The sequence below is a fragment of the Montipora foliosa genome, unplaced genomic scaffold (genome assembly GCF_036669935.1).
Source record: "Montipora foliosa isolate CH-2021 unplaced genomic scaffold, ASM3666993v2 scaffold_446, whole genome shotgun sequence".
Taxonomy (NCBI): Eukaryota; Metazoa; Cnidaria; class Anthozoa; order Scleractinia; family Acroporidae; genus Montipora; species Montipora foliosa.
Window position 1 is genome coordinate 70,783 of NW_027179752.1, and position 11,718 is coordinate 82,500.

At 37.6% G+C, this 11,718-nt stretch overlaps 1 protein-coding gene across 1 annotated transcript in view; it reads right to left on the bottom strand.

Annotated features, from left to right (window-relative positions):
• Window positions 1-11,718, bottom strand: part of LOC137989193 (uncharacterized) — a 76,468-nt gene continuing 64,750 nt past the window's right edge. Inside the window, exons 19-22 of the mRNA XM_068835043.1 lie at window positions 10,522-10,562; window positions 9,998-10,094; window positions 2,655-2,751; window positions 1-1,548 (exon numbers count right to left, since the gene is read on the bottom strand). Coding sequence (XP_068691144.1) covers window positions 1,396-1,548; window positions 2,655-2,751; window positions 9,998-10,094; window positions 10,522-10,562 — 388 coding nt within the window. The 3' untranslated portion in view covers window positions 1-1,395. The remainder of the gene's footprint in view (window positions 1,549-2,654; window positions 2,752-9,997; window positions 10,095-10,521; window positions 10,563-11,718) is intronic.

An 11,718-nucleotide genomic window follows, 5' to 3' on the forward strand; every position in this document is an offset into this window, starting at 1 on the left:
GAAATGTTTACACTGTTACTTCAGTTTGTCTATCAGGTCCCACTATTTATATCAATTATATATTTTTTCATTTTTTTGGGAATTTCCTCACGTTTTGTACTTTTTTTCTTGAAATTATATGTAGGTAACTTTAGAACGAAATCACTTTGCTTGCATCGTCGAAGGTCTTTTTAAAAGCCGTGAGTAAGCCAAAGCTGAAATGGCGGTTCGGTTCCAAGCAAGTAAGCGGAGCTTAATATTCTCAAAACCCTAAAGGTTAATAGCAAAGCACTTCAAAGTGCAACAATGACAACTCTTCCTTTACAACTATAGTATGTTTGACTAAACATAAAAAGGGTTCACGAGCTTCCTTTCTAAAAAATGATGATTTCTCTCCTACATGTATTTTGTTTCCCCCTCAATTAACAGGAGAAGCCAAATGACTGATTATGATTAGCTGGGCCACTATGAAGCAAGGGATCACTGAGTTAAGGAGTGTTTTATACACCCTGAAAAAGCGTACGAATACTCCTACATCTCTTTCGTGCCACACATACGTGAATTGATATAATCTTAAGCCCCTTGCTGTATTATTCGTCTCCTGAGTATATTTTGTTTTCCCCTCAATTAAGAGGAGAAGGCAAAGTACTGATTCTGTTTAGCTAGGCCACTATTAAGCAAGGGCTCACTGATCTAACGAGTGTTTTTACGCCCTGATATAGCGTACTAATACTCCTTCATCTCTTTCGTGCGACACATACGTGAATTGATATAATCTTAAGCCCCTTACTGTATTATTCCTCACCTGGATATATTTTGTTTTCCCCTCAATTAAGAGGAGAAGACAAATGACCGACTATGTTTAGCTAGGCCACTATTAAGCAAGGACTTACTGAGTTAACCAAAAAGCCAGCATCAATCATACCGAATACTCGGTGATGATCACACTGGATTTCGATTTAGGTCTCCGAAATAAACTACTACTAGTGCCTACAAAATCTGGGAAAACGTTCTGCTTATTTATGATCGCTAGCTAATGATTGTCAAACCTTGTCGGGTTTGTTTATATTTACTTGACTTTGTTGTATCATGAATATTTCAAACAATACTGACTGATGTCAAAGGCAAAAAGATATTGCTTTGTTCTGCATTAGCATAGATGTCGATAGTGATTGCCAAAACATGTCACAATAACTCTCATTTAGTTAGTCTGGAATAAAACTGAGACTGATCGATTCCGTGGTCTTTTGGAGTTTACGAAATTAGAACAAAAGTGTGTGTTAGGGTTGTCTGTCTGATTGTCTACGCCTTTTTTAATCGGCCTAAATATGTATTAGGACTAGCTTTTGGATTTCACATTTTCTCTGACTCTAAAAACTAGTAATGTTACTGAATGACAACTACTTCAGCTAGCTTTCATATTTTCAGACTTGACCACTTTCTTATCGAGGCCTTTGCATTTGTGGCCCCACGAACTGCTTTTGCGTCATCTTCAGTTTCTGCCCCCACGTCCTCACCTCCTGAGTATTTTGCTCCATCGTACTTTGATTCGTCCACCAACGGGAGGTACTGCAACATATAGAAATAATAAAGGTTTCCTCAGTATCATGCAAATAGTTTTTACTTCCTTTTCTTTATTTTTTTGGCTTGAAATAAATTGTAATCGAAAAAACTGAAATTCATCGTAGAAACGTCTTTATGCCCATCAGCCACAACAAAGTGACCAAAAAGTCCGACGCGTTTCTCGTAAAGAGTTAAACACACAGATATTTGAAGAGGAAAATGATGACATGGATAGGATATTGAATCAAGTTGCCTATATAGGTTTCGAACGATCCGGTGTGAATAGATAAAAAATGATGTATAACGCCACTGGGAATAAATACTTTTTGTAGAATTTTGAAAACGTGTCAGAGTGGGTAGCCCTAAAGAAATAGTAGCATTCTAATTTGAATTTTACTTTACGTAGCACTAAAGTCAATTTATTACACCATTTTACATGTACAGCAACAACTTCCAAATAAGGCAACTTCATCTCTCAGCTCTACCTTAAGCAATTGCACTGATATCGACGAGTTTCCCTTCTTCCCGTTCATAAAAAAAAAAGGAAACCATGGTTTGTCATTCAGAAAAAATCCCATCCAACGTTCCCTTCATTTATCATCTTCCTAGAACCCGTTGCAACCTTATTATTATAATGATCGCTAAAACTGGACATTTAAAAAAAGGAATTTATTGCCCAGAGAAAATTAATTGGATTTATGTGGAGTGTGACATGCCTAATTAGTTATTTCCCACGATGCAGTTGGGGCATTCCTGTCATTCGGGACTTCCTCTAGCTCTTATCCAGTGCAGAAGACAGGCGTAGGGCCTCTTTCAGTAACTAATTCAAGAGAGTCAAGATTATTTTCCCCTCCTCTTTTCTTAGTTTCTTGTGGGTGGCGGGTGTGCCCTCACCTTTGCTGGAATCATGCCTTCTACATTTGGTTATATCTTAGAAGGTACCATGCTGGTTTTAAATAGACGGCCTAGCCCAACAGGGCTGGACTAAAATATCCCAAACATATGTGGTATTAGTATCTGTTTCCAAGAAAACAGAGCTCGCTCAAAGCAACGCCTTGCCAAAAATATCAGTCTTTATGCATGGCGCACCTTAAAAACGTCTTGTTACTGACCTCTCCTTCGATGAACGAGCGCAACCTCTTGGAAATATTTACGAAATCAGGGCGGAGCATTGGGACCTCTTGCCAGCACATCTCCATCAAGTTATACCTGATGATAAAAAAAGGAGGAGGCGAGGAACCTATATCTCCAGCAATTCTTCCTTCAACCCTTTCTCAAGAAGGTTTATGTTTGGATATTTTTTCGCTGCAAAATGCATTGATTCTACGTTTAAGGTCTTGCGACACTTTTGATGGATATGATGCCATTGCTTTTGATCGGACATTTGGATGTTGATTTGAAAACGTATTGAAAGATATATAAAACTCTCCGGTAAAGTATAGCACTAAACACTAAACATGACAGAGAGAAAGTATCTTGTTATCCCAGACTTGACGTAAGGGACGGTTAGTGCTTATACAGATAAAAGAGGTTCTTGACATAGAATTTATCTGTGACTTGTTTCTTTGAGAAAATATAAATGGTACAGTCGAACCTCGACTATCCGGACATCGATTATCCGGATTTCGCGATTATCCGGACTAGCTTTTCTGGTCCCATTTTTTTTTTCATGAATATTAATTAGTCACATTCATTATCCGTAGAAAAGCTATCTTACGCCAAACTGAGATATAAAATTCCAGTCAGAACTGAATTTGTTTCGCATCAAAAGACAATTTAGGGGAAGTTTATTGCTTGAGTGATCTTAAACGCGCCTAACACGCACCGTAACTAATGCAGTGCATTTTATTGAACGTTCATAGGCTCAGAGTTGTTTTGTAGCGAAGTGAAATTTCACGCTCCGCTTCCCCGATCAGCGTAGGTATGATAAACACAAGCTTGTCTCATGAAAAGTGTTTCCATCATGTCGACAAAGCGTAAGCGTTCAATTTTTTCTATACAAGATAAGCAGTCAATAATTCTACGATTGGAAAAAGGCGAAAAAGGAACGAGCTTATCCAGTGAATATGGCGTCAGCAAACAGCAGATTTTGGACATCCGCAAAAACAAAGTCAAGATTATGAAGTTTGCCGACAGCTTGGAGATCGATAATGAACTAAAACGAAAATCATTGAAAGTTGCACATGATGAACAGCTGGATGAAGCCCTATACGCATGGTTCATACAGCAAAAAACAGCTGGCACACCAATTTCTGGCCCAAAAAAGAAACACTGAAGCTGTTGAATGCTTTAAAAAGTGTTTTACATGGATGGAGAGACAAAACAATGTGGAAGCTACTCAATTTTTGCAGCTTCGAAGAATGATGTAACTACAGTAGCGACACGTACACGCTGTAGAAACTTGAAGCAAACTGATTTACTTGAACATTTTAGGCAGAAATGACTTGTTTGGTTCATTCTTGCATGATTCTCGAATAAATGTTACGGTTTACAAATGTATTCAGTGCTGACTCATTAATATTCATGTTTTCGATTATCTGGACTATTCGGGTCAGTACCTAATGGTCCGGATAATCGAGATTCGACTGTATTCGTTGTGAATAATAACTAAACCTTAAAGTAAAAAAGTGGAAATTAAAAGATGCCCACGTACATCTTTAGCCAGATGTAACAAATAAGTTATTATTTATTTATTTACCAAAAATGCAAATTAAATTGTAAATAGAAAGGAAGAAAATAATTTATGAAAAAAAAAAACGTAACTAAATTTGCATTTTGGTGCGGAGACATTGGAGGACCTGAAGAAAAGAAAGCACTGCTGTTGCTCTGCTTTCTGTTATACGAGGCCGAAAATAAGATATAAATTCTCCAGAAATTTGAAATAAATAATAATAAAAAAAGCAAGGTGAAACCAGTCCGGTGTGGTTAACACATAACGCATGCGCACAACCATTTCACCAGGACAATTAGAAGCCATGGACAGCTGGCTCGGCATTGCTGGGCCTCGTCAGCATGGCATGGCGAACGTTAACATACCAGGTGTTGGCCACTCCGGGTTGGTGTTAGCGTTTGTCACCTTTTTTTGTTCTTCTCACATAGAAATAAGTAAAAACTCGAAAAAAATATGCTACTAATACTAATTGCTTATAACCGTAGGACGATTGCAAAATTCGTATGGTTATTACAAAAAAAAAAGTGACTTAGAAAAACATTTGACAATAAAAAAATTGCGACAAAACTTTTCTTAAACAAGAAGTTAAACAAAAAGTTTTTCAAGTATAAAGTCCATTTGAATGATTGACAATTGATGGTTTGGCTTCTTTAGGTTTGAGATCTTGTTCTAATTTCTTGCTTACAAAATCTGGTTGCAAAGTGGGGCCAACCCATTAGTTGAAACTTGATCTTTGAATGGTAGACTAATTCTGATTATGTCAACCTCGTCAGTATTCAGTAAGCATAGCGGAGAGAAATACTGATGAGAGCAACATAGTCACACCCTCATTGAAAAGCTCTGGGAACGAGGTTGAAAGTCAGAATTTGTCTACCATACGAAGATCAAGTTTCAGCTAGATCCCAAGCCTAAAGAAGTCAAACCATCAATTGTCAATCAGCAATGCGTTGTTTATCATTTTGTATGTGATGTGTGCAATGCTACAAAGCCCAACACCTTTTTCAACGTGTTGTTGAACACAAAAATTCGGCAACCGGCAAGCATTTTCATGAAGCGCATGGTAGGGGCGATCTTTTGAATGAGAGCCATTTCAAGATCATGAGAAAGTGCCAAGGCAAATTTGATCGTTTAGTGTTTGAAATGCTTTACATCAAAAAATTCAAACTCAATTTGAACGTCCAAACGGACTCCATACGTGCGAAACTTTTTAACTTGTAAACTATTTTCATCTCTTATTGTTCGCCTTATTATTTATAGAACTTAGTTTTTATACATTTATGACTCGATAATAACGTTACGGTGACGTCGAAACGTCGTCGATTATTATTCAGCTTTTTAGATCTTAGAAAGTTTTTAAGAAATGTTCTGTCGCATTTTTTTATTGTCAAAAAGTTATTCCATTAGCGTGTGTTGGATAGACAGACAGATATGTTTATTTGGAGTCTTATACAATAATTATTATATGGCTCTGTCTCACAAGGACTGGGAACTACCAAGTTCACGAATTTGATTGGCTGAAGTCGATATTGACCGCGGTCTAGATTTTCCCATCTAGACCGGTAATGTTTTGCGGTGAAAAGATGCAAACTAAAATGCAAAAATATTGAGTATTTTCTTCTACCAATATTTATTTATGGAAGTGCCAAACAGCATGATGACAAAAGAGAGGATGACGAGCAAACTTTGACAGAATTAAGTTCAGCTCATCGCCACTCATGATCGCCGTTTGCAAGCAAAATGTCAGTTGGTACAAACCAGTTACATTAAACGAATTAAATTGTTCTTGTTTGCCATATAATAAACATCTTATTAACCGTGCTTAGGTAGTCTTCACATTTGTAATTGTCTATCGTTTTGAATAACCGATAGGTTCTCATTTTGTTGCTTTGGTTAGCATCTTTTCTGGTGTCGTTATTTATTTCACTTAGCCATCTTTGTAGTTCGATATCCTTGAGTCGTTGCTTGATAATGTTTACAATTCCTATGTCTACATAGTGTACTTTCATCCAGAGGTCTCCTAATTCTATCTGTTCCAATGAGCCTTTGATTTTTTTTGCTCCAGAAAGCCTTATTTTCCTTCCATTTAATGTCATTGTAAGCTATTTGGGATAATTTGTATTTATTTTTGGTTAAGGTTAACCAGAACTTAAAGTTCCTACATTGAGCATCAATTGACATTGGGAACCGTCCTGTTTCAGCCCTGCACGCATTGCTGTTGCAGTATTTGTTAACTCCCAGCAACACTTTAGGAATTTACTTTGAACTAATTCTGCTGGGTCCTTTTCTAATTTCCCATTGCAATCAATCCCCCGCACTTCACTTGCATAAAAGAGTATGGGAGATATCAGGGCATCAAATAACTTCATCCTTAATTTTATATTTTTCTCTGAAGTGGTTTCCCATTTCTTTTCGTAATTTATAGAGTGCTTTAAGTGCAACTTTCTTCAACTCTTGTCTAGCGAGATTAAAGTTTCCAAAAGGACTCATTATGAGTCCAAGATATTTATACAATTTGACATTTTCCAGTTCATCAGCGCCGTATCTGAACAAGTATTTGTTCAAAGACTTACCACAATTGTTAAAAATCATAATTTTTGTCTTGTCTAAATTTACACTTAAATCGGCATTTTCACAGAAAGATTCCAGCTTATTAAGGATTATTTGGAGGTTTTTTTGCTGATCTAGGGAAGACCACAAGATCGTCCGCATATAACAGACAATTTATAGATCTATCACCTAGCATAATGTCGGTTGGACTCGCCGTATTTAGGAATTTTGGTAAATCACTTAGATAGAAATTAAAAAGAGTAGGTGACATCATGCAGCCTTGCTTTACCCCGGCAAAACAAGTAAAGGCTTCGGTTAATTTGTTATCAATTTTAACTGCCGACTTATCATTTGAGTACATGGATATTAAAAAGTCAAGGAAACGTCCATGCACACCTTCTTTTCTCAGCTTGTCGAATGGTTTTTGTCGAGGTATACAGTCGAAGGCTTTTCTAAAGTCGACGAAGCATGAAAAGAGTAAATTTCGGTGATTCTGTGGCTTAGATTTCACGTTTTTGTCAATAAGCATTTTTAATGTGAAGATGCTATCAACTGTGCTGTGCATTTTTCTGAAACCACCTTGTTTAGCTTTCAAAATTCCTTTTTGAACCATGTAGTCGTACAGTCGATTGTTGAGGATTGATGTAAAGAGCTTGCCTAACGCAGAAAGCAAAGTGATACCTCGGTAATTTTCAACTTTGGATCGATCATCCTTTTTGTGAATACTAGGCACAATGAGGCCAAAACTCCAAAGAACAGGGTATTTGCCAGTATCTAAGATTCGGTTAAATAAATTTACTAAATGCCCTTTGATGGCGTCCTTTCCGATTTTTATTACTTCATTTAATATATTATCGATACCTGGAGATTTGTTTGCCTTCAGTTTATTAACTGCAGCTTCGCACTCTTCATCAGCTATTGGATAATCAAGTGGGCCTTCCACTCTTTCGTTACTGTGAGTTTCCATATTCGTCTCTGGATCTAGTATATTATTGAGAGGGGTTGCATTCTGTTGCTTAAAGTATTTATAAAACTGTTCCGTACTTTTTCCTAAGTTAAATATTTTTCCTATTTGTCGCCAGGTCTCTTTACAGTTCTGCATATCGATATTAGATATGCCTTCGCTAATATATTCCCGTTTCTTCCGTTTACAGGTTTGTTTGAACCTCTTCTTTTTGTTGCGCAGTAGTTGTCTCAGTTCTGAATTATTAGGGTTTCTAGAAGTTTTCTCCCCGAGGGATTGCAAGTTTCCTCTTTCTGTTTCGCATTCCTGATCGAACCATTTGTTTTGAGATTTGCATTTAATTTTGCTGCTTCTCGCTTTCAATCCGGCTTCTTTGAATGCTTCCACCAAAGTTTCACTTATTAAGTCAGACGCAGTATCGATACTATCATGTTGTACAGCGACCTCTAACCTGGCTCGAACTGTTTGTGATTCGAGACCATCCTTGAGTCTGTCCTTAGACTTGATATTCCAGAAAAGCCTATTATATTCGGTCAAGATGAGTTCGGCTGATGTTTCAAGAGAGTCTCGGTTAATAAAATTAGCTTTTATCGCAAATGACAGGTGACAGTGATCCGATAAATATGGCATTAAAGGGTTAACAATAAGATATTGCACATTCCTTAGAATACTTTCTGATCCTATGACAAAATCAACGACACTGCTACCGTTAAAGTGAAAGCAGGTCTTTTTACCTTGCAGGTCACCAACAATCCTGTCATTGAGGATTCGTAAATTTAACGCTGTGCATGTTTCTAACAAATTTCTCCCCATAGCGTTCGCGGTACCTGAATCTTGTGACCGTCTTAAGCATTGTTCGTCATTCTCATAGTCCTCAGGGACAATCAGGAAAGTGTTTTCATCATTCAAGACTGTTTCCTGAATGTCACCCGTTCGTGCATTATAATCGCACTGTACAATTATGTCACCCTTTTGCGAGAATAGAAACATTTCCTCTTCTAATTCCCCAATTAAATCTTCGCTGCTATTTCTTTCATAGTTTGGTGGGCTTAAATAAACTGTACCTAGATATATATCCTTTTGAAAGATGAAGTAAGTTTTATCAAGTTTACACCATATTATGTTTTTGTTTTCAGACGGGGTGTAGGTGACTCCTTTAGCGAGTTTTTGATTTATATATACAGATAGCCCCCCGGAGGATCGGTTTCCCGATTGATTCCTACAATTGATAAAATATTTAAATTTACTTATATTAATCTCTGTTTCATAAGTTGCATGTGTTAATTATGCTTAAGAAATCGTTTGTTTTTATCTTATTTCCTAGAATGCTACTGTTAAAACCATTCAAATTCCAAAACCCTATTCGCAAATGACGTGACATACGGAATGGGAAAATAAAATGGAAAGGGGTTACTTATTTTATCATCATCTCACTGTCTCTTAGATACTCTGCAATTAGGTTGAGCGCTTGTAATGGTTGATTATTGTGATAGTTCCTTCTTCGGCTGAGATGGTAAATAGCCAACGAAGCGCGTAGCGCCGAGTTGGGTTTAACCAGTCCCATATCCAACAAGCGGGAATGTAATAATTGTTTCATTAAATTATCAATAAATACTGAACGCTTGGACACTTGCAAACTAAGACCAATCAGTTTCCAGCTTGGCAACACCGGACACAATCGGTTCCACATTAGGTCATACGAGGGACGGTTGTAGAGGAAAGCTTCAGGGGGTGCCCCCCCCCCCCCCACCTCCCCTCCAAGATGACCTGCAGCCTTCTAAAATAGGAAGTATTTTGCAAAAAAAGGCACCTGTCAGTTTATTAATTTCTTAGGGGCGCACCTCCTTCTAAGAAAAATCCTCTATTCGGCCCTGCATAAGTTATACGAGTTGATAACCGAGATTGAGTGAACTCATCAGAAAGCTAGCAACGAAATATCCAAGGTTTAAAATTTAATAATACTTTATATTTTCGACAATCAGAGAGTAACTCATTGCGAAACAGTCGTTAAGCCGCCTGACCAATTACTCTATTATGTAATTGCTAGGAAGTGTCAAACCACAGAAGTTGGAATATTTGTTCTAGTCCACGATCATTTGTTCACTTCTTTGTCATAACGTTTGCCCTGAATTCTTTCCCTCAAATAAGACATATTGCCTGGAGTGCACTATGGTTAAAAAATAATAATAAATAAGTAAATAAATAAATAAATAAATAATCTTGGGTTTACAAAAGACGAATTGCTTATTTTTAAAATGTGGACGGTAACTCACAGGTTGTTGGCGATGTGTGCAGGCTTCGGCATGCGATATCTTCTTTTCAACTCCGCCATTGTCTTGCCCTCAGACCAACCAGGGTATGGTATGCCTCCTATTGATTGTCAAATGTTTTGTTATGGTTTTTGTTGAAATGAGATACAAATTTAGGCTTTAATGGAAGATGACGCCTAAAGGCGTTTACAGAGGATTCGTAGTACTAATTACATAAACAAATATAAACGTGAGAATCAAGCAGAAACTCGGGAAACAGCAAAGTGATTATAAGAAAAAAACAAACAAACACACACACAAAAAAACCAAGAAAATCCAGTAGGTGGGAGAATTTTCATATAAATTCACCTGAAATAACAATTTTAGGTATCGAGGGTTTAGAACAAACCAAAAACGGCCAACAAACACAAACACACAACCAAAAATACCGTGGTTAGCCACAGGAGATAACAATCGAACTCATACATCCCTGCGATATCCCTCTTAATTAAAACCTTTTAGCCTAAAATAATTTCATGGGTACCCACCAATTGTGAATATCTCATAGAGAACGACTCCATAGGACCACCTGTAAGACAGAAACACAAACACACACACACGTTTTATTTAGGACTGGGTTGCAGGGATGCATGGTGCAGGGATGGCGCAATGGTGAGAGTACTCGCCTCCCACCAATGTGGCCCGGATTTGATTCCCAGACTCGGCATAATAATAATAATAATAATAATAATAATAATAATAATAATAATAATAATAATAATAATAATAATAATAATAATAATAATAACTATTAACCATCCATGGCGCTCTTCATCCCAGGTCCAACGTAAGCCGTCTGTACTTACCAAGACGAGAAGGAGGGCGTGGACTAATTAGTGTTGAAGACGCCATAAATATTGAAGAAAGAAATATCAATGTCTACATCAGCCAGAGCCAGAAACGTTTGTTGAAAGCTGCACGGGAGAGGAAGAATGTCAATGAAATTGAAACAACAAAGGAGTATAAGGAATGGATAAAGAGGAAAAGAATTGAGGACTGGTCTGGAAAGTAGCTGCATCGGCAGTTCAAGGGAGAGACAGAGGACCTATCTGGTGTTTCCTGGAATTAGATAAGAACTGGTGAACTGAAGAAAGAGACAGAAGGGCTATTTTTGCCGCGCAAGACCAGGCACTAAGAACAAAAGCCATAAAAGCCAAAATCGAAAACCAAAATGTATCATCCAAATGCAGAATGTGTGGTAGTCACGATGAAACTGTGCAGCATACTTTGTGTAGTTGCCCCAAGCTTTCGCAGACAGAATATAAAAAGAGACATGATGTTGTTGGGCGTTTTGTACAATGGGAGTTGTGCAAGGAATATGGAGTTGAGTGCAGTGACAAATGGTGTGAGCATTCCCCCAAAAGAATAGAAAAGAATGAGGAAGTAAAACTGTTGTGGGACTTTGCCATCCAAACAGACCGTGAAATCCATCACAGGAGGCCAGACATTGTAATTCAGAAAAAGAAGGCAAAGGAAACAATCATTGTGGACATAGCTGTTCCCGGAGATAGCAACGTACGGCAAAAAGAAACTGAAAAGTATGAAAAGTACCAAGACCTGGCAAGAGAGATTAAAAGGATCTGGAAATCAAGGACAAAAGTGGTGCCAGTGGTAGTGGGTGCATTGGGTTCAGTGTCAAAGAATCTGGCAGGCCACTTGGAGAAACTAGGAATTAAGGACCGAAC